Below are 24035 nucleotides of genomic sequence, written 5' to 3'. Positions count from 1 at the left end.
GGAGCTGATATCAAGGGCTCAAGTAGAAAGCAAATGTTTTGAGAATGATGATGGCAACAAATATACAAATGTGCTTGACACAGTGGATGTATGTATGGATTGTGATAAGAGTTGTACGAGCCCCCAATAAAATAATTAAAAAAAATTTGTGATTAGACTATAATCCAATAACTTTCTGGTTGTGATCTCCCCTAAGAGGGTGGGAGGGATGTTTTATTACTGCTTACTTGTTACATCACGTATTTCCACCCCCACTTTGTCTATTTATGCACCTGTACTTAAGGTCTGCCCCTTGTTATTTAAACATGTCAAATTTGTAGTCTAGTCTACCACTGTTTAGTGGTTCTCAGCCTTCCTAAGGTCACGACCCTTCAATACAGTTCCTCAGTTTGTGGTGATCCCCCAACCATAAAATTATTTCTGTTGCTTTTTAAAAATCATTTTATTGGAGGCTCATATAACTCTTATCACATTCCATACATACATCAACTGTGTAAAGCACATATGTGCATTCGTTGCCCTCATCATTCTCCAAACATTTGCTCTCCATTTAAGCCCCTGGCATCAGCTCCTCATTTTTACCCCTCCCTCCGCTCCTTCCTCCCTCATGAACCCTTGATAGCTTATAAATTTTTATTTTGTCATATCTTACACTGTCCAACGTCTCCCTTCACCCACTTTTTGTTTTCTGTCCCTGTAATCAGTTCCCTCATTGCTTCTTTATAACTGTAATTTTGCTATGGTTATGAATCGGGCGACCCCTTTGAAAGGGTCGTACAACCCCCAAAGGGGTTTTGAGCTACTGGACTAGAATATTTAATCCATTTCTATTCACTGCAATTAATTATCAATAGAGAAGCATTTACTTCAACCATTTTGTTAAATGTTCTCCCCATCCACTCTCCTGGTGAGATTAACGGCTTCTTTGTTCTCTGCCTTCAAAGCTGAGTTCTTTTGGGCAATATATTCTTTGTTTTATTCTTATTATTATTTTGGATAATTTTATGACCAAATCACTTAGATTCCCTTTCACACCTGAAAATTCTCTTAACTATACCAATCAGCTCCATTTTATTTTTATGTTATTGTCAATTACAATTGTGTAGTCCAGATCCCCCACATCTCATTGTAAAGTTATTTTATTATATATATTCTGGTGGTTGTTTAGTGTCAACACAGTGGATTGTTGGGCTGGGATCATGTTTTCTTGTCTGGTTTACAAATTCCCTTAGTTTATTTTTATCTGGGAAAATCCCAATTTCACAACTTCACTTTTGAATGATAATTTTGCTGGGGTAAATTATTTCTGTTTGATAGTTATTTTCTTTCAAGACTTTTTCACCCCATTGCCTATTTGCCTGCATAGTTGCTGTTGAGAAATCAGTACTTAATCTTTTTTTTTTTTTAGTACTTAATCTTATTGATGCTCCTTTGTAAGTGACATTTCCCTTACCTTGTGCTGCTCTCAAAAGTCTTTATCTTTATATCTGGTAAGTTCTAGTGTGATGTAAATTGGGTTTTTTTTCTCCCCTTAGTGTTTAAATTTCGCCGAGCGTCTTGTATGTTAATCTTATCTTCCATATATGATTGTTTCTTCAAAAATATCTTTGGACTTCGTTTTCTCTCTTCTCTCTCTGGAATTCCTATTATGAGTATGTTATTTATCTTCATGTCCTACAGAGCTCTTATACTCTGCTTATTTTTTTCAATTTGTTCTTCGAACTGCATAACCTTTGTCTTCTAGTTCACTGATTCGCCCTTCCATGGTTTCCATTTTACTTCTGTATTCTTCTAAAGAGCTTCTGATTTCTGTTAGATTATTTACTTTCTGTTATTTTATTTTTGAGCTTCAGAATTTCTAGTTGCTTTTTATTTAAGGCTTCTGTCTCCTTATTAAATTCCTTGTTTTGTTCTTCTGTTATTTTTCTGAATTCTTCTAAAAATTTTCCCATGTTTTCCATTATCATATTAAGAAATGTAATACTAGTTTTTGGATGTCTTTGTCAAAAATTCCATATCATTAAGTGCCTGAGATATTAGGTTTATCTTTCATTGTTGACTTAACAGAAAACATCCACTGCTCTGACATTTCACAAAGTTCCATATCTTTCACAATTTCTTCCAAGTTTGTTTTAGGTTTTTTTAACTCTTCAGTGCTAAGTGATGCGAATGCTTCTGAGAGACTGTCTCCCTGCTGGTATAGCTGGCTGAGGTTCCAAACTGTAAAGAACCTACTGAAGACTTTCTTTGATCTCTGCTGCTGCCCCGCCCTGCCCCATGGCACACATTTAGAGAAACTAGATGGCTGGATGACACTGGAATGCCTCTGGTTTGAGGTCTTCCATCCATGTCTGCTCCTCCCTGAGGGCTGTTACTAAGGTTGCTGCTGTTTCCTAGCCGGGCCTGTGGTGCCAGGATGTTCTTTCCAGCACCAGTCTCAAAAGCTGCACCAGCCTTGGAGGAAGAATTGACAAATGGCCAAGGACACAGTTAACTTCCACAGTCATCTTCAATAATGCAGAGCAGAGCAACTGAAGGCATGTAGCCCTTCTCAAAACTGCTTTTGAGTGTTGTGAAAAGCAAGGATGTTACTTTGAGGACTAAGGTGCACTTGACCCAAGCCATGGTTTTTTATTTCTTTTGCCATGGTATTATCTTTCTTTCTTTTTTAAATCATTTTATTGGGCGCTCTTATCACCATCCATCCATCCATCCATCCATCCATCCATCCATCCATCCATCCATCCATCCATCCATCCATCCATCCATCCATCCATCCATCCATCCATCCATCCATCCATCCATTGTGTCAAGCACATTTATACATTTGTTGCCCTTGTCATTCTCAAAACATTTGCTTTCTACTTGAGCACTTAATATCATCTGCTCATTTATCCCTTCCCTCCCCTCTCCCTCCTCCATCATGAACCCTTGATAATTTATAAATCATTATTTTGTCATATCTTACACTGTCCGACATATCCCTTCACCCACTCTGTTGTCCATCCCCCAGGGAGGGGGTTATATGTAGATCCTTGTAATCGGTTTCCCCTTCCCCCTTCCCCCTCTCTCCACCGTCCCGGTATTGCCACTCTCACCACTGGTCCTGAAGGGATCATCTGTCCTGGATTCCCTGTGTTTCCAGTTCCTATCTGTACCAGTGTACATCCTCTGGTCTAGCCAGATTTGTAAGGTAGAATTGGGATCATGATAGTGGGGGGGGAAGCGGGGTGGAGGAAGCATTTCGGAACTACAGGAACGTTATATGTTTCATCATTGCTACACTGTACCCTGATGGGCTTGTCTCTTACAGCCTTATATGGCTGCTGAAGTTGGATAAGAATCAATGCATTTGAGTTGTATTGCTGGCGAAGAATATTGAAATTTCTATGAACTGCAAAAGGACAAACTGCTCTGTCTTGAAAGAAATACAGCCAGAGTATTCCATAAAGGCAGGATGGGCATACTTCATCTTACATACTTTGGACATGTTGTCAGGAGAGACCAGTTTCTGGGGAAGGCCATCATATTTATTAAAGTAAGAAGGACAATGAGAAAGAGGAAGTCCCTCAAGGAGATGGACTGACACCATAGCTGCACCAATGGGCTGAAGTGTGGGAACAATTGTGAGGATGGCTCAGGACTGATCATTGGTTTGTTCTGTTGTGCATAATGTAGCTGTGGGTTGAAACTGACTTGATGGCACCTAACAAAACCAACAAATTCTGTATGCCGAAAAATTTTAATCTGCAGAGTTTGCATTACTATATCCATAGTTTATAGATAAGGGAGTTTAAGACTAAACGTCATGCAATTGGTAAGTGGCCAGATTTGGAATTCAAGTTGAAGTAATTTGACACTGGATTCCAAGCTCCTAAGTAATGACTCTTTACATTATAGCATTTATTTTATAAGTTTAAATATTTACTACATTTTTCAAAGTCATTTGGCAGAAACCACGAGTCTTTTAATGACTAAATTTTACTTGGTATTTGTTATTTTGGTATTCACATTCATTTTCATTTCTTCCATATTATTTAGAAAACCCTCCTCTGTACAGAATAATTTTTGCAGATACTATGAAGAAAATGTACTGTAAGTTGAGTGAAATCGTCACAAAATATAAATGATGATTAGTGGCACATTAATCTCAAAGCTAAATAAAAAACAAAATGCTTTTATCTCTGATTTCCTATAAATGTACCATAGAAAAAACACTCAAAATTAGCGAAATTACAATAATGACAGAAAATTAAATGTTTCGTGTAATTTTTTTTCTATGAGTTATATACAACTTAGGCAACCCTTCAGGATAGAGTGGAACTATCTGGTTTGGAGTCACTGACCGGCTAGCAGCTGAGCGCTTAACTACTTGCATCAACATTGCTCATTTCATGTACATTTGCCATCACCCGCATAATAAGTTGTAAATCAAACAGATGTTCTCCAATCATTTTCTTTTTTTTTCTCAGTCATTTTATTGGGACCTCATACAACTCTTACCACAATCCATACATCCATTGTGTCAGTTATATTTGCATATTTGTTGCTATAATTGTTCTCAAAACATTTTCTTTCTACTTGAACCCTTGGTATCAGTTCCTCATTTTTCCCCCTCCATCTCCTCCTCTCCCCTCCCTCCCTCACGAACCCTTCATAATTTATACATTATTATTTTTTCATGTCTTATACTGTCTAATGTCTCCCCTCATCCACTTGTCTGTTGTCCATCCCCCAGGGAGGGGGTTATACATAGATCATTGTGATCAGTTCCCCTTTTATCCCCTTACCTTCCTCTTCCCCTCCTGGTATCTCTAGTCTCATTATTGGTCCTGGGGGGTTTAATCTGTCCTGATTTTCCTGTGTTTCTAGCTCTGATCTGTACCATTGTACATCCTGTGGTCTATCCCCATTTGTAAGGGAGAATTGGGTTCATGATAGTGGGGCCGGCGGGTGGGGAGGGAAGAACTAGAGGAAAGTTGTATGTTTCATTGGTGCTGTCCACCATGAAGCCCACTGCTCTGGCTTGTGCTCTAGTTCTTGATTTGGCTACCACTCTTCTGATGCTCTGCTACTTCTCTGGTATCATCAGTTTTCTTGGATTGAAAAGCTGTGCATTCAGGGATCTCAAGATCCAAAAAATGTGCTCACCGCTGGTTCTTACCTGTCGTTGGTAGTGGGATCCTTCCATTCCTACTTATGAGATGGCTCATTTTATACACAGTAGGATGGCAACATTGACTAACCCCTACATTAAAGTTCCAAGTTTTTAGTAAGTCTGGTAACAACTTCTTGTAATGAATCATATAATCCTAGAGGCAGCTTGTCCCAATGGCTTTAACTCAGACCCATGGGTCTGCATTGTCTCACTTAGTCTTATAAAGACTGAGGTTATGGATATATAACCACCCCCTGAGGGGGATGAATAACAGAAATGTGGGTGAAAAGGAGACAGTGGAAGTTGTAAGATATGAAAATAACAATAATAATATACAGCTGATTAAGTGTTCACGCAAGTGGGAGGTAGGGGAGGACGGTAAAAAAAAGGAGCTGATACCAAGGTCTCAAGTAGAAAGAAAATGTTTTTGAAATGATGGCAACATATGTACAAGTATGCTTGATACAATTGATTTATGGATTGTTATAAGATCTGTAAGAGCCCCAATAAAATAATTAATTAAAAAAAAGAGAGGGTAGAAGAACCCTACACTTAATCATTGCACAATAGGTGTTAGTTATTTGAATATACATTTTAGAATTCATTATTGTAAAGCTACAGTATATTCTCATATATTATCTCCCTAGTTAATATTTAGGTAGTATCTTTTTCAGCTTTTAATACCCAGACTTCATAGAACACATGTATTTTTCAATAAGTCTGTTTTTTTAAAACAGCTTTATTGAGAATAATTAATATACCATTTAAAGTTTTCCGTTTAGTGGTGTTTACTATGTTCACATAGCTGGAAAACCATCATCACAGTCAAGATGAGAACATTTTAACTTCCCAAAAGAAACCCATTCTCAGCCATCCCTTATTCCTCTCCCTCCTGTATTATTGTTAGTTGCCGTTAAGTTGGCTCCAACTTATGGTGACCATTTGTACGGCAGAACTAAATGTTGCCCAATCGTATGCACCATCTTAATAGTCCTCCATGTTATCAGGTCTTTTATTTCAGCCACTGTTTATTTTCGGTGCCTTCCAGCCTGGGGACTCGTTTAGCATTATACAGAGTAGTAGGCTACATAACGCATTGGTCTTTTTGTCCCTAAGGTTTGGAAAGTATACCCAGTGGCCAAAGAAGAGACCTGCTCATGTTACTGCATCTATTTGCAGACAAGCATAACAATTATTTGGTAATCAAGAATAAATGTCTTGATTTTTGTGTTTCTGTAATTGTGTTTATTTTGAAAGGGACAGAAAAACAAAAGGAAGAAGCTAGAAAACATGATTTGGTTAGTCATTTGCCGTTGTGCTTATTCCAATTCATAGAGATCTGTGTGTGCTGAGGAGAACTGTGCACTATAGAGTTTCAGGCTGGTATTTTGGAAATAAATCTCCAGATCTATTTTCCCTGGTACCTCTATTGAACCTCTAACCTTTCACTTAGCAGCTGAGCACTTCAACTACCTCTACCACCCAGAGACTCTGTAGAGAAAGAAATTCAATCTTTGGGTCTTGATCACTTGAAAGGATGTCTCCCACAGTATTAGCCCCAGATGTTCTTTACTTTGTCTTCCAGCCCAAACCAAACTCACTGCCATCGAGTTGATGCCGACTCATAGCGACCTAATAGGAAAGGGTCGAACTACCCCTGTAAGTTTCCAAGACTAACTCTTTACAGGAGTAAAAAGCCCCGTCTTGCTCCCTAGAAGCAGTTAGTGGTTTCGAACATGTAATTGCTCCAACATGTAATCGTTGTGTTACCTTCCTATCTCCTCAAGCAAACTCCATGTCTTTGAGGCAGTTCTGTCACACAATGACTCACAATGAACTGCCTCTGTGGGTTCTTTAGACTGTAACTCTTTACAGGAACAATAAGCTGCATCTTTCTCTTGCGGAGCTGTTGATGGTTTGAATTACAGATCTGTGATTTTCCAACTATTTGATTTTTGTTTTAAATTTGTATACCGATCAAAAATATTATTATTAGCCTGTCCACTAAAGTTTTTGTTTTGGCACACATGTTTTTGTTCATGTTGTCTCTCATGTTTCCTTTTTTATCACCATCTGTGTTAAAAAAACATCCACAGCATTTCCCATATCTCCGATACCACTTAGAATGTTGTATAAAGGCTTCTCGTTTTTGGTAAATAGCCTGTTTGGTTTTGGTGTGCTTGCTCTGTTTGCGGCCTTTCTCTTTAACACAGTTGCTTTCTTTCAGAAGCTTGAGTCTAACATAAGATACTATTTATTATTACTGCTAGTGGTTGTGCTGCTTTGGCAGTTAATATACCTATATACTCGAATATAAGCTAACCCGAATATCAGCCGAGGCACCTAATTTTACCACGAAAACGGAATTAAAAATGTGCCAAAAATTTTGGCTTATACATGAGTATATACAGTAAGTTAGGTAGTTTTATATCCTTGAAAAGTCCCCCCACCCCCCCAAAAAAGAAAAGTTTCTCCCTTGAATGGGCAGGCTAACTGTCATAATAAGCAAAGTTTCTTACTAAACAGCCTTCTTTGTGCTTTTTCTTGATTGATGAGAAGTAGCAGGTAAGCAGGTGGGTGAATTGCTCCTATTTGCAAAATTAAGGAGACCTTTAAAAACTTGTGGCAAAGCAGGCTAGTATTATTTCATTACCGGGTGGGGTTTATTTTTTCTTTTTGTGGTTTAGAAGTGGTGCTGACACTTCATCTCATTCTTTGGACATGTTATCAAGAGGGGACAATCTCTCAAGAAGATATCATGCTTGGTAGAAAGTCAGAGAAAAAGAGAAGATTACCAGCAAGATCAACTGACAAAGTGACTACAACAATGGCCTCATACACAGTCATGCAGGACTGAGTATTTTGTGGTACATAGGATGTTATGACCTGGAAGCAACTCAGTGACACGAAACAAAATTTCTCACAGAGACCCTCAGCCTTATTTGCGCTCTCAGCAAGCTGTCCATTTCCCTTGGTGGGCTAGACATACTTGGTACAGAGTCCACCCAATCTTACTGAGGAATTCCCAGAGTGACTTTGTACAATCTAGTTTTGTAGCTATGAAATGAGGCCAACTTTGCTGCTCAACCCTCATCTCCAGTGCACCTATCTGAGTTTATCCTACAGGTTTTGTGGAACATAAAAGAAGACACAGTTAGTCACTGAAGGCCCTATTGCATTCATTGTTTTCATTGGCAAAACCATATTCACTGTGTTTATAGGGCTTCTCTGCTGTAACAATTCTGTTATCTCCTCAGGAGACATATCTGGCAACAGGTTTTCCCACAAGGACTATGTTTCCATTTGTCAAGAGTCAACTGACATTTATTGATGTCTGAGCTGCCATAGAAGACACTTGAGTAGTCAGGGTATAAACACTGCTTTTCTCCTGCATGAGATTGCTTGTATGTGATGAGTGGTGATTTGTTGTTTATTGAATCCACTTGTTTCTCTCTTTTGTATTTTCTTGTATGTGCATTATAGCTAGAAGCATAGTCAGAAGTTTGTCTACATACATTGCAATTAAACAGTGTCTTTCCTGTATGAGACCTTTGATGCACGACAAGCTATATGTTGAAGGCTTTCCAGCATTCACTGCACTGAAAGGGTTTCTCTCCTGTGTGAATTTTCTGATGGCTAATGAGAGCTGCCTGCTGGTTAAAAGATTTTCCACATTCATTTCATGTAAAGGGATTCTTTTCAGTGTTAAATCTCTGATGTACTATGAGGCATGACTTCTGGCTGAAGGCTCTACCACATTTAATTGCATACATCGGGGTTTTCTCCAGTATGTGTTTGCTGTCGAATAGAGATGTCCCTTATGGTTGCAGCCTTTCCTACAGAGATCACACATACAAGGTTTCTCTCCAGTATGAGTTTGCTGCCGAATAATGAGACCTTCTTTACGTCGGAAGCTTTTCCCAAATTCACCACACCTGTAAGGTCTCTCTCCAGCATGAATTTACTGATGAAGACGGAGACGTGTGTTCTGGATGAAGCCTTTCCCACATCCACTGCGCATAGAGGGTTTCTCTGCCTTATGGATTTTCTGATGTTTACTGAGGTGTGATTTATGGAGATAGGCTTTGACACATTTGGAGCATTTGAATGTTTTTTTTTTTTCCTTCGTGAATGGTGCAATGATGCTCAATGAGCTTGAATTTTAAAAAAAAGATTTCACCACAAAGACTGCATCATAGAGTGTTTCTCTCCAGCCTGAATCTTTTGACGATCAGTGGGGAAAGATGTACTGATGATGGCTTTCCGAGCTTCATTACCTACATGCAGCTTGTCTATTTTGTGAGTTATCTGGTGACTGATGTGAGAGCAATGAGTGTAGTTGGACTTTTGACTCTGAGGGAATATCATTTGTGTACAACGTTGCTCATGGTTAGTATGGAGCAAGTGTTCTCATCTTCATAAAGTTCAGCAGAGTTCTCATAACTTCTGTGCTGGCCGACTGCTGGTAAAGTTAAACTTGATTTCACAGCTTTTTCTTATAAGTCAAAGAGATCACAATTTTCCCTGAAAGGAAAATGAGTTTTGCGCCACTGAACAATGTTTTCCAATACATAGCATCGTTCCCATTTGTCCGTCCTTCTTTCATTGTGTGAGTGCCCCAGCAGATGATTGTCACTCTTCTGCTTTTCTCGTCTCACGAGCTCACCTGAGAAAAATGCCCTGGTGGTTTTCGTGACATTAACCATGGTGGTTCTCCTCGGGTGAACCTCGGTCCTAGAGAGTGTATCTAGTTTGTTAAGTCGATACCCAGTGGATACCATGTTGCAATAGTTGTCCCAAATCACATCCCGGAACAGGTCCTTCTCAACAGGGTCCAGGAGCCACCACTCCTCCTGGGTGAACTCTCAAACCATGTCATCACATGCCTTGATCATTTTCTTTGATTCTTAGGACACTGCCAGCAACTGGGATGCTCTGCCTTCATGTGTTATGGGTCAAGTTGAATTTCCATTCAGAAATTTCATTCTCTCACGAAGAACATCCCAGAAATAATCATGTGCGAAACAGTCACCTCCTTCTTCCTCCAAGTGATTCTTTTGTGCTGGAGACTCAAAACCTATAGACCTAAACTCCCATAATTCTGAGTACTGGACATGAGTTCTGTGTGGCCACTGCAGTAAGTTATTAAACCCAGCAGAGAAGTGAAGAGTGGGTGTTTTTTTTTTCTGATTCACCTGAAGTTTCTAAAACTTACACTTACTTCTGCTGGGTGGAGTTTCTTAATCTTTAATTTTTTTGTCTTCTGTATGAAAGTTCTGGGATTACCTTGGACTCGGCCCTGACCCACACTAACCTTGTAGTATAGCTCACTTTTACTTAAAGGGCAGTGTATTCCTGACTTTAGCCTCAAAGCAGAAGCTGTCACTAATTTGTTCAATTTTGAGTACACATTTTGCATAGTTCTTAGTAGTGTTTTGCAACATCTTTTGTATAGATTTTGGCTATTAATATGTATGATCCTTTCTTCTGTGATGTAAAAGTGATTTCTAAAAGCTAACAAATTTTTTATAATGAAAAGGATCCCTCTGGTGAGTTACACATTGGGCTATTAACTGCAGGGTCAGCAATTTGAAACCACCACCTGCCCCGTAGGAAAGATAAGGTTTTCTGCTCCTGTAAAGATTCATCCTCTAGTAGGAAACCTCCTGGCTCAGTTCTGCTCTGCCCTATAGGGTTGCTGTAAACCAGACTTGACTCAGTGGCAGTGTGTGGGTGTTTGTTTTTAATGAGAGTGTGGTTTTATCACTTGACTTATTTTTTTGGAGTTTTGGCCTGAGAATTTTTGCTTATCCTAAAATTTATTTTACTCTGACATTGCTTCTATTTTTATATTGTGTATTTGCATGTCTTTGGTTGAAATCACAGCTCTTGGAGACCTAAGGAGAGACTAACGGGACACTAAACTGTGTGATGTAAGGATTTAATAATAATGCTATTTTCTTTTCTTTTCTCTTTTCAGTTTGAGCAGAAAACTGGTGCGGTTTTTGATGAAATTGTAGAGAACTGTAAGTACTATTTTGAGAAAAGAAATAATCTCTTTAAATAGATAATGTAAGTTACATAATATTATGTTTAGTTAGAGCCTATTTACGTGTAATTCAATTGATTTGGTCCAGATATCGCAATACCCTGTCTGTTAGCATTTTCAGAAGATAACTAAATCATAGGACTCTTCTTTTTAAATAGAAACTTTATTCGCACAGTTATTAAAATGTTAAAAATAGACACTTATTTTATTTGTGAGTCAAGATTAGTGATTATACTTAATTTTCTTTTTTTTAAATTTCCTATTTTTAATGTTTCTACTCCATTTGCAGGGTCTCACAGCTTTTCCTTTAAATATTTCCCACTTTGCACAATTTCGTAAACATGTTTGTTTCTTATGATTATAAAAGTAATACATTCAGTTTTACAATACAATTGAATAAAGTAGGAAATGTAAGCCATTGTCATTACCATTCTCCAAAGATAACCCATTTTTAAAGTTTAATATATATCTTTCCAGACTTTTTTCTATGAATGTATATATGATGGGTCTTCAGAAAGTTTATGGAAGAATTACATTAGCTTATAACTATTTTCAACAAACTTTTTGAAATCCCCTCGTATCTATATACAATGGTAGATGGGTATTTATGTTTGTGGTTTTTTTTTTACTTAACTGCATAAATTTCTATGTCAGTGGATATAGACCTGTTGCACTCATAGTAATAGCTGCTCATTATATATTTTATAGTAACCAACTTTTTTATACATGCTTAAATTATTTTCCATCTTTATTATTATATACAACATTGAGTATGTATTTCTATGCACATCTTTGTATACGTGTTGAAGTAGTTCTTTATGATAAATTTTAAGAGTAGATTTGATGAATTATCAAAGGATGTTTTATGAGTGTTTATGAAGCATAATGTCATTGTAGAATTCCTGAGTTAAGAAGAGTATGCATTGTTTTCCTTTTACTTTTGTAAGTTTACTTCTACAAATAGGCTCTATTGAGCACTTTCTTTCTCCTTGAAATTAGGTAACATTTTTGATGATAATAGTTTATTTAACTTTTAAAATTAGTTTTAGTACAGTCTGTCCTTTTGTGACTTGATTTTGAGAGGTAACTAGTTATCCTTACGTTCAGTAGAGTTTGTTATTGAATGTCCTCTTAGTTGCAAGCAACAAAAATATATACTAGCTTACCCAAAAGAAAATTTTTTAACTATGTTGGAATATTTTGCAGAATTTGGGGGGGCGGGGGGGTGGGGAAGGGGATAAAAGTTTCCTCCATGCAATTCAGCAGAACTTAGTAAAAGGAAATTATTTGCCATCTCTCAGATGTACTAACAGAAAGTAATTTTGTTCCAATAACTTATTTTCTGTATATTCATCTTAAATTACAAGTTCTTAAGAGAAGGAAAATAAGATTGTTACAGCTTGGATCTGATTTTTATTTTTGGTCACCTTTTATGGTCAGGGAAACATGCTTATAGATAGTAAAAGCATAGCTATAGAAGATACTTCTCTGCCTCCACTTTTTATCAGATAATTCCTGAATATCTGCTTCTGGGCAAACCTTTGGTCAAATCTGTATACTGATAATAGAAATTGAAATTAATCAAACAACTTTCTAATAAAAGGTTTCAATCTGCTGCTGTCTGTGAAAGGTGTTAAAATCACAACATTCTTAGAGTGACAGCAGGGATCTTAATGTGGTAACCAAGTTGCCATGCTTGGGATCTTACACTCAGCACTTGGATTTTATAGTTCTGGTGTGCTGCGCTTTTCTGCTTGGGTTCCTCACTTATAGTTAGGCTGGAGATTTATAAGCAGGGCTTTGTACCAAATACTGGAGTCAGTGGTACAATCAGGGATATTCCTTATCTTCTCTTTTCTGGTAGCATAGTGCTAAGGGGGTTTTGGAACCTGTCGAGGTGAAGAAGTGACCAACTCAAGAGGGAGAGTAGCCTTTCTAAGAAGATTATTTAGCGTACAGAGTCCTATGTAGGAGAGGATAACAGGCTTTTAAGTAGACATAAAATGACAAAAGTTAATTTAGACAGTGTTCAAGTCTGATTACAAAAATAGTCATTGGAGACCTACCCCTAAAAAGATTCACAGTAACTCAGACACCTGCCTTAAAATGTCTTGTACAACTCAACTTCCATAAAATGTCTAGTATAACAAAAATGGAAGAAGTAAGGCCAGAGTATTCCTTAGAGGCAAGGATGGCAAGACTTTGTGTTATATGCTTTGGACTTATTGTCTGGAGAGACCAGTCCCTGGAGAAGGACATCATGTTTGGTAAAGAGGAAGGGCAGTGGGAAAGAGGAAGGCCCTCGACGAGATGGATTGGCACAGTGGCTGCATCAGTGGGCTCAGGCACAGGAACCATTGTGAGGGTGGCGCAGGACCGTGCAGTGTTTCGTTCTGTTGTGCATAGGTTCGTTATGGGTCATAGCTGACTCGATGGCACCTCACAAGAACAACAGTGAAAATGGAGAATGACCGAATCGGATCATAAAGTGGAGGATGCTACATCATTACTTAGCTAAGTAAGTTATGATGTTACGTAACTGGCCAAAGCACAGAAAATCCTGGCTCAGCCCAGTTGACACATAGCCTTAACCTTCACAGAGACTGTTACTCTCTTCTCCCACGTTGGCATTAGTTACTGCCAGTTGCACATTATTAATTGGTAAAATAGTTGAATAGTGGATATTTGTTATTTTAGAAATGTTAAATGACAAATAATGAGATAATCTATATGTGAGGAGATATACTAAATTTACCATGTACCAGTCATTGCCTAGGACCATCAGGACATAGATCTTCAAATGTTTATTTTGTACATCATATTCAGCCATCATGGCTTATCTAGCCCTTAGGAGACTTTCAGTAAAATATCTAATTATTGGGAGACATAAACTAGTGGAGACTAATCCCATGAATTCCAATTTTTTCCACAAGCTTTTTGAGGACCATTAATATTTGGGAAATTTGGTGTAAACATAGAAGAAGCCAAGTTGACTTTTCAAAGATACAGCAGCTTTATTGAAAGAGGTTTTATTTTTGAAAAAGGCCTTCAACAATTTATTTAAGTCATAGAGAAGGTAGAGTTTCGGTATCAGGAGATTTTGTGCTCTGCATTTTTCAAGAGACATGGTGATAGAGAAAGTCACTGATGTTATTTTAGTTCATGTTCACTTAACCATTGCTAGTTTGGGGGGAAATTTGTAAGGAGTTTGAATAGAATAGGGAAATATTTCATTCAATGTATTCAGATAGCTGCTTCCTTAAATCCTGGGTTTGTATTCATTAAATGGCTCTAAAATAACCAACTGGTAATTCACCAATTCTTACTTTTCTTACTTATAGAATCAAACTATTGAACATAACAGACTTCAAGGGGAAAAATTAGAGCAGTGCTGATTTGTTCATGAAGGTAATATTTGGGTTATAGAATTATTCATATTACTTTGCTTACTTGCTGTTAAAATTTTAATTACTAAAAACTTTATGTACTAAGTTTTAAAATTTTTAGTAATAACTGTACTAGTTAGGAAATTAGGCTCAACTATGTATAATAGATAGGATCCCTGGTGGCATTGTCAAAGTAAGTAAAAGACTTCTAGCTGCAAGATCGGTGCTTTGTACCCACCAGCTTCTCTTCAGAAGAACGCGGAGTCTGTCTACTCCCATAAAGATTTACAAGCCTCGTGAACCCTTTGTAGAGTTGCTGGGAGTTGGAATCAAGTCAGTGGCAGTGAGGGTTTTTTGTTTGTTTGTTTTCTATGTCTAATAGAGATGGACCCCTGGTGGCACAGTGGTTGAGCACTTGACTTCTAACCTGCTAACTGAAAGATCAGTGGATCAAACCTACCAGATGCTTCACAAGAGAAATATATGACAGTCTGCTCCTATAAAGATTACTGCCTTGGGAATACTGTGGGACAGTTCTACACAATCCTCTAGGGTTAGTAATAATTGGTATAAGCTCAATGGTAATGGTTTTGTTGTTATTTATAATACAAACAAGGTAGGAGTGTCTATCTCTATGAAAGAAGCCCAGACCGTTAGCTAGGTGACCACGATCAGCAGGAATTCTGGGTTGCATCACTCGTCTCCTCAAGGTCAACTGGTGTTCTGATGTAGCGGCTTCATGATCAGCCTTCCGCTCTAATTTCTAGTCTGAATGGATTTTGTGTCGAGTGGAGAAGAAGGAGCAACTGCATATTTCCAAACAGAATCAGTTTCCTAAAGAATCTTCCGGGAAGTTTTATCTGATATGGTTTGCATCTCACTGGCTGTGGTAGAGGACGCTCTGGGGGAGTAACAGCAAACTGTCAGGCTGTTGATGAGAAGGCCATAATTGGAACCCACCAACTTCTCCAAAGGAGAGTGACGTGACGGTCTGCTTTCACCAAGAACACGACCTTGGAAACCCTAGGGGACAGTTATACCCCAGCCCTATGGGCTCCTGTAAGGTGGAATCAACCCCCAGTGGCAACACATTTCTTTTATTACTGTTTCCAGGTGAGGCTGTTGTTGCTAGAAATGAAAGGGAGAACTCAAAATAAAGAAGAATTGTTAGGTATGCAGTTGAGGATTCCATTTTTTTAAATCCATAATCAACAACTGTGGAAACAGCAGCCAAGAGATAAAATGACAAGTTATTGCATTGGTAGATCTACTAGAGAAGACCTTTTAAAAGTGTTAAAAAGCAAGGATGTTGCTTTACCCCACCCCCACCCCCCGCACTACAATTCTTTCTTCCTTTTGCTTTTTAACACTTCATTTATTTTAACAGTTTTATTGGTGTATAACTCACACCATACAATTCAATAGTTCAGTCACATCAAGAAGAATTAATCATCACCATACACGATTTTAGAACATTTTCTTAGTTCTTGTATTATTGTTATTAGCTCCCCATTTTCTCCCAACCTTCCCTGCCACAGCCCCAAGGAACCATTAATCCAGTTACTATCTCAGTAGATGTATCTATCCTGGATTTCATATACAGAAAAACGTTAAAAAATAAACAAAAAAAACTAACATCAACAGCAATAAAGTAAAACCTATAAAAAGCTCCATGAAAAAGAAAGCAGAAAATACTAAAAACTAGAACACATTTAAATGGATCAAAAGGGAGGTCAAATTTTAACCTAACTGCATCTGCACTGATCCACTTTACAATGTATTCTGCAAGATAAGGCTGTTCACATCCCTGGTTGCAGCCACAGGATTTTCAGCTGCTTCATATACATGTGAAATCTGAATAATGAATAAGGAAGCCAAGGAGGAATTGGTGCATTTGAATTAAGGTGTTGGCGAAGAATGTTAAATATATACCTCGACTGCGAGAAGAAAGAACAAATCTATGTTGAAAAAATTACAGCCAAAATGCTCCATGGAAGTGAGGATGATGAGACTTCATCTCATGACTTAGGTGTGTTATTAGGAGAGAATAGTCCTTGGAGAAGGAGATCATGCGTAGTGCAAAGAAGACGGTTAGAAAGATGAAGAAGAATTGAGATGGATTGTTACAGTGGCCCAAACGTCAGAATGATTTGTGAGGATGGCACAGACTGGACAGCATTTCTTTGTACATTCAAAAGCACCTAACAACCTGTATGCTCTACTGCAATAGAGCTCTAGGAAAAGGTACAGAGGAAGGGGCACAGTGGCTCCGACAATCGGCTCCAGCTTAAGAACGGTTGTGAGGATGGCACAGACTGACCAGTAGTTTACTCTGTTGTGCATAGGGTTGTTGCTTTGGGTTGGAACTGACTGGATGGCACCCAATACCAATGAGGAGGTGGAAACTAAAGCTTATTTAACTCTTAAGTGGTAGAATCAGGATTTGATTGTACTTTTCTCTAACTCTAGTGTATTTTAAAATATTTTATTTATTTCTGAACTGCTCCTACTTTACTGGAATCACAGGTTTTGAAGAATAACAATTATTTGATAGAAATGAACAATTTCTAAAGTAACTCATTTTACTGAGTATTTACCAGGGTTGGTTGTATTTGTAGTGTTGATACCAGTTTGAGTGAATGATTAGGTACCTGGCTTGCCAGTGTAGCTCAGTTTTAAAAAGAACTGAGGAAATTCTTTAAGTAGTTTTATATATCCTGTTGTTATTAGAGGTTCTGACTCATAGGGGGCCTATATGTACAACAGAATGATGTATGTGCTACTAGTACTGGAAAGTTTTGTTTGTATGGCATATTGCATTGTTTGGCATGGTTTGCATCTTGTCGATATTGTAAAGGAAGATCTTCTACATGAAAATATTTAAAACAAAGCCTTAAACTCTTCTTTAGGTGTATAAATATGGAGGTAGAATTGAAATATGCATTAGCTAACTACACCTCAGAGTTTTCAAGAGTTGTTTAGTTTGAATAAAGGCATAAACTCATACTGAATTTTAAAAATGATTAATATTAAAAATGAATAAATTAATTAAACTTAATTTTAGCTTGTCTTTGTATTACTATAATGTTTACAATTTTGCAAACAATTTAAAGTTAAATTTCAGCATTGTTATTTTAGAATTGGGTGATGGCCACGGAAGAAGCACCCCAGCCTGTGTGATCATGAGGTGTCGAAGGGATCAGGCATCAAGGAACAAAAAATCATATTGTGAATGAGGGGGAGTGCAGATTGGGGACCCAAAGGCCATTTGTGGGCAAATGGACATTCCCTTACAGAAGGGTCTCGGGGAGGAGACGAGCCAGTTGGGGGCAATGTAGTAATGATGAAACTTACAACTTTCCTCTAGTTCCTGAATGCTTCCTCCTCCAACTATCATGATCCCAATTCTACCTTACAAATCTAGCTGGACTGGAGGATGTACATTGGCACAGATGAGAACTGGAAACACATGGAATCCAGGACAGATGAACCCCTCAGGTCCAGTGTGAGAGTGGTGATACTGGGAGGGTGAAGGAAGGTGAGTTAGAAAGGGGGAACCGATTTCAAGGATCTACATATAATCTCCTCTCTGGAGGTCGGTCAACAGAAAAGTAGGTGAAGAGAGACGTTGGACAGTGTAAGATATGACAAGATAATAATGACTTGTAAATTATAAAGGGTTCATGAGGGAAGGGGGAACGGGGAGGGAGGAGAAAAAGTGAGCTGATGCCAGGGGCTCTAGTGGAAAGCAGATGTTTTGAGAATGATGATGGCAACAAATGTGGAAACGTGTTTGACACAACAGATGTATGTATGGATAAGAGTTGTATGATCCCCCAATAAAATGATTTTAAAAAAATGGGCGATGGCTAGGAAACCTTGTTTGTAAAAAGACTTTAAGAGGAGGCCATAATATACTCCCTCTGGCTTCTTCATTGCCAGGAGTCAGAGGTCAGGCACACTTCCACTTTTTCATCCTATTTACCTATTCTGATAGCAACATCGATATTCTATGATACTCTGCTTCTATGCTGGGTTTGATAATTTGTTGTATTGGTCACCATACAATTCAGACAAGCCACACAATTTCCGGGGTTTATTAGCAAGTTAACAGGTTATCAATAATTAGGATCATTAAACAATAAGGATATAGTCATTGGTCCACAGCAGCCTTCTTAGTTACATGGTCCATTGGCCTCTGCCTCCTTGGACCAGGAAGCCCTGCCCACTGTTGTGCCTCAGCTTCTGGTCTTACCCTGGCTCCTTAGCTCTGCCCCATGGTAGCCATGTGCCAGCATCTGGTGTCTTTGGTATAGGCCTCTACCACTTCAAGCAGAGATCTTGAAATGAAGCCCACTCATGGCCCTTCTCCTGATGGTCCCTGCTAATAACTCACTCCAGAATATAATGGTAGTCATAGGTGTAGAGACCAGAATTACAATACATCACATAAAGGATTATGGCAAGAAGGGCCATATTAATTGACTACATCTCACTTTGACATAGAGAGGAAGACATAAGTTATATATGAATTCTAGTCTAGGTTTATCTAAGACTGGTCAAATGTTAAAGTGTACAATATTATAATGTTTAACTACAAGGTGATACAAACACAAGATTTTCTATACTTGATGAGAAGATCGAAAAAAGAATTGTTGCCATATATATAATACAGTAATTACAGACATGTGAGTAAAATATCAAATATCTAGTGATCATTTGTTAATTACATTCATATTTAAATTTTTATTGTGTTAATAATTGATTTTTAAAAATACTTCTCCCAGTCATTTTGTAGCATACTCAATATATATGCTTTAGAAATTAGACTTTATCACTGGCATCACTTCTTAAGTCTGTTAGTATAGCATTACAGAGCTTGGTTCTAATTTGTTTAAGATAGACTGTATTTTAAACACACGTATTCACTCTGATTACTGATGCATGCTGCCGAACAAACCAGCTCAAACGTAGTGGTGGGGAAGAACAATTTTGTCACGCTTGTGGATTCTGTGGTTCAGGTGTTCAGAAAGGGTATACTGGAGATGCCTTGTTCCTGCTGCACCGTGTCTTAGGTCTTGGCTGGTAAGACTCTGGCTGGAGGGTTGGAATATTCTAGTTCAAAGCCTGGGGCTTCGAACCCTGGCCTCTCCATTTCCTCATTTTTCTTCTGACATGCTGACCTCAGACTTCTTTTATGGTGCTTTTGGGCTATAAGGGAGGCGCCCTGGTGGTGTAGTGGTTGGGTGTTGGGCTGCATTCTGCATGGTCAGCAGTTCAGAATCACCAGCAGTACCGAGGGAGAAAGACTGGGTTTTCTATTCCCATAAACAGGTACAGTCTCCTAACCCCACAGGGGATCGCTGTGAGTCAGCATTAACTAGATGGCAGTGAGTTTGTTTTCTTTGGAGTAGTGCTGTGGGCTAAGTGCTTAATTGTTAAGTGCAAACGACATTGGCTGTTCAAACCTACCAATCAGTCCTTCAGAAAAAGATGAGGCTATCTGCTTTGCATTGGGTGAATCTGCTGCACAAGACCTCTTCAAAGTAATGATGAGCAAGTATGTCAGTTCGAGGACTAAGGTGTGCCTGACCCAAGACATGGCATTTTCCATTTTCTCATACGTTTTTTGAAAGTTGGACATTCAATGAAGAAAGCTGAAGAAGAATCAAGCGATTTAAATTGTAGTATTGATGAAGAATATCGAAAGTTCCATGGACTGCCAAAAGAAGAAGCAAAGCTGTTTTAGAAGTAGAGCCAGAATGCTGCTTAGAAGTGAGTACCTTGAGACAGCATTGCATGCACTTTGGAACTGTTAGGTGAGAACAGTCCCTGGAAAATGACATGTTTTTAGTAAAATGGAAAGGCAGCGATAAGCAGGACGACTCACGAGATAAACTGACACAGTGACTCCAGTAATGTACTCCAACATAAGAACACTTGTTAGAATGGAGCAGAACCGGCAAAGTGTTGTCCTGTTGTACGTAGGTTGCTCTGAGTGGAACCTCGCCTCCAGCACCTAGCAGCAGTCTGATCAGTGAAGTGTTAGTCTTGAGCAGAGGAGTTCTGACTTAACCCTGTCGGGCCACTACAGAGAGAGGTGGACTTGCTGGCAGTGATTATGTTTGGGTCTTCTTAGCATTAACTACTTCCTGAAACACATACAAACTGCATGGATTTTAAACAGTAATTGCTTGACTTTTTTAGTGGTGGGGCTTAGCCTGGCTTCATTTAACTAATTAATTAGTTAATTTTAAAAGTCATTTTATTGGCGGTTCATACAACTCTTATCACAATCCATACATCTATCCATTGTATGTGAAGCACATTTGTACATTTGTTGCCATCATCATTCTCAAAACAGTTGCTTTCTATTTGAGCCCTTGGTATCAGCTCCTCATTTTTCCCCCACCTTCCCAGCTCCCCTCTCCCTCATTATTGTCTTTAATCTCTCTCATGACTCATATTAACGACATTGTAGATAGCCTCCAAGTTTTTCTCTAATGCTCATGAAATAATTTTAGCTATAAACTTACACATATGTATATGAGTTTTTATTTTAAAAAAATAGAGTTTACATACTTTTTTCCATCACACTTTTCTTATGAGTATTTTATGAAATAAAATTAAAAAACCCAAACTCACTGCCATCGAGTCAGTTCTAACTCATAGTGACCCTGTAGAGTAGAGCAGACCTGCTCTTTGGGTTTCCAACACTCTAAATCTTTACAGGAGTATAAAGCCACGCCTGTCTCCTGTGGAACAGCTGGTGGTTTTGAACTGCTGACCTTGTGGTTAGCAGCCTAACATGTCAGACAAATATTGTATGATCCCTGTTTTATGAACTACTCAGAATTGGCAAGTGCAGCGAGATGAAAGCTTATTGTGGTTACCGAGGAGTAGGAGGAGGAAATAGATGTTGCTGAAGGGTTCTGAGAATCTTTTAAGAGTGTTGAAAAGATTTAGATACAAGATAGCAGTGATACTTGTATAGCATGGTGTCACAACAAAGAACACTTTTCCATTTTTCACCTTATGATATATCTTCACCTCACCTCTAATAGATGTAACTCTTATTAATGTTCCATGATCTTGAGATAAAGTAACCTAGGGACTCCACTAAAATTTTGTGCTGTGGTTTTAGGTATTCTCTTTTTTGTTTTTTTGGCCATGAAAAATAGTGATGCATTTAAAATCCTATAATACATGTCTTTATTAATTAATCATTTTATATCCGTAAATTGATTAATGAGTGGACATTATGGAGTAAAAGGCCTGTGTGATGTTCATTTTTAATAGGTGGAGCCAGATTACTTTTAAAAATTTCAAAAAAGCAAGCACACAATTTTCCTCTAGCTCTTTGGTGCTTCCTTCCCCCCCACTATCATGACCTCACTTCTACCTTACAAATCGGATTAGAGCAAAACATGCACACTGCTATACAGATAAAAGCCCGAAACACAGGAAATCTAGGATAGATAAACCCCTCAGGGCCAACAATGAGAGTAGAGATACTAGGAGGATAAGGGGAAGGTAGGGGGGAGAAAGGGGAAATCGATCACAAGGTTTGACATATATAACCCCCTCCCAGGGGGAAGAACAATAGACAAGTGGATGAAGGATGACAGAGGATAATATGATATGAAAATAATCATCTATAACTTATCAAGGGTTCAGGAGGGAGGGTGGATGGGGATGCAGGGGCAGAAATGAGCTGATATCAAGGATTCAAGTAGAAAGAAAATGCTTTGAAAATGATGGCAGCATATGTACAAACGTGCTTGACACAATGGATAAATGTATGGATTGTGATAAGAGATTTAAAGAGCCCCAGTGAAAGTATTTAATAAAAATTTTTTCCAGTAGTGGATAGGAATATTCTCCACCTTGCTTACCATTAGTATATATTATAGTTTTTAATGTTTGTGATGGATGTAAAATACAACAGCAGTGATTTTAATTTATATTTTTGTAAAACTCTACTAACTTTAACAATCTTTTAGTAAAGTTTAGCATTTGGGCTGACTTTCTGTATTGTCAAGAAATAGTTGTTAAATAAATGAATAAATACCCTTTGCCCATTTTTCTGTTTATTGATTTTAAATGCCAATTTGTAAGCTTGTTTGATAGTAGCTTTAAGGCATCACAGATGATTCAGAGTACATACATTTAAAAGAATGAAATCATTGAGTTTATTCAGAATTTAACACTTTCAGAGTACGTAAGTTAAAATTTTGTTAATGAGCTGATTTTCCCTCACTTGGTATCCTTTTATTAGACATTAAACAACTGGTTTTAACATTTTTATTATGTATCTTTGTAACATCTATGTATCAGTCTTGTTTAAGATTTTCTTTAGGGCGTGATCAAGGGTAATGTAACCCAGAGGAATTACTGAAACCCAAATGAACGCTGAACCTGATAGCGGGTCAAGAGGAAAGTAAAAGGAAATAGAGGAAAGAGCTAGGAGGCAAAGGGCTTTTATAGAGGTGTAAATAAAGGCATGTACATATGAAAATATATTTATATATGAGGATGGGGAAATAGATCTATGTTCATGTATTTATAGTTTAGTATTAAGGCAGCAAAAGGACATTGGCTCTGCACTCAAGTATTCCCTCAATGCAAGAATATTTTGTTCTATTAAATTGGCATTCCATGATGCTCACCTTCCCTACACAATCGCTGAAGACAAAGCGGATGCATAAGCAAATGTGGTGAAAAAAGCTGATGGAGCCCGGCTATCAAAAGATATAGTGTCTAGGGCAGGGGTTCTCAAACTTTTTAAACAGGGGGCCAGTTCAGTGTCCCTCAGACCCATTGGAGGGCCAGACTATAGCTTTTAAAAAAAACTATATACAAATTCCTATGCGCACTGCACATATCTTATTTTGAAGTAAAAAACAAAATGGGGCAAAAGCCGCATATGACCCGGGGACTGTAGTTTGAGGACCCCTGGTCTAGGATCTTAAAGATTTGAAGTTAAACAAGTGGCCATCGAGCTCAGATGCAACAAAGCCCACATGGAAGAAGACACCAACCTGTGTGATCATGAGTTGCTGAAGGGATCAGGTACCAGGCATCAAAGAACAAGAAATCATATCATTGTGTGCACACCTCTCCAATATGATCGCTCAAGACAAATGTGTGCATAAGCAAATGTGGTGAAGAAAGCTGATGGTGCCCAGCTATCAAAAGATATAGCATCTGGGGTCTTAAAGGCTTGAAGGTAAACAAGCAGCCATCTAGCTGAGTAGCAACAAAGCCCACATGGAAGAAGCCTGTGTGATCATGAGGTGTCAATAGGATCAGGTATCAGGCATCAAAGCGCAAAAAATCAAATCATTGTGAATGCGGGGGAGTGCAGAGTGGGGACCCAAAGCCCATCTGCAGGCCACTGGACATCTCCTTACGGAAGGGTCACAGGGAGGAGACGAGCCAG

At 38.3% G+C, this 24035-nt stretch overlaps 1 protein-coding gene across 1 annotated transcript in view; it reads left to right on the top strand.

The window, feature by feature from the left end:
• Nucleotides 1-24035, top strand: part of ZMYM4 (zinc finger MYM-type containing 4) — a 192137-nt gene that overhangs the window by 56576 nt on the left and 111526 nt on the right. The window contains exon 2 of the mRNA XM_004704979.3: nt 11139-11184. Within this exon, the coding sequence (XP_004705036.1) occupies nt 11139-11184 (46 nt within the window). The remainder of the gene's footprint in view (nt 1-11138; nt 11185-24035) is intronic.

This window comes from Echinops telfairi, unplaced genomic scaffold, assembly GCF_000313985.2.
Source record: "Echinops telfairi isolate 266 unplaced genomic scaffold, ASM31398v2 ScPeMD7_7457;HRSCAF=8495, whole genome shotgun sequence".
NCBI lineage: Eukaryota > Metazoa > Chordata > Mammalia > Afrosoricida > Tenrecidae > Echinops > Echinops telfairi.
This window is presented reverse-complemented; position numbering and strand designations above follow the sequence as displayed.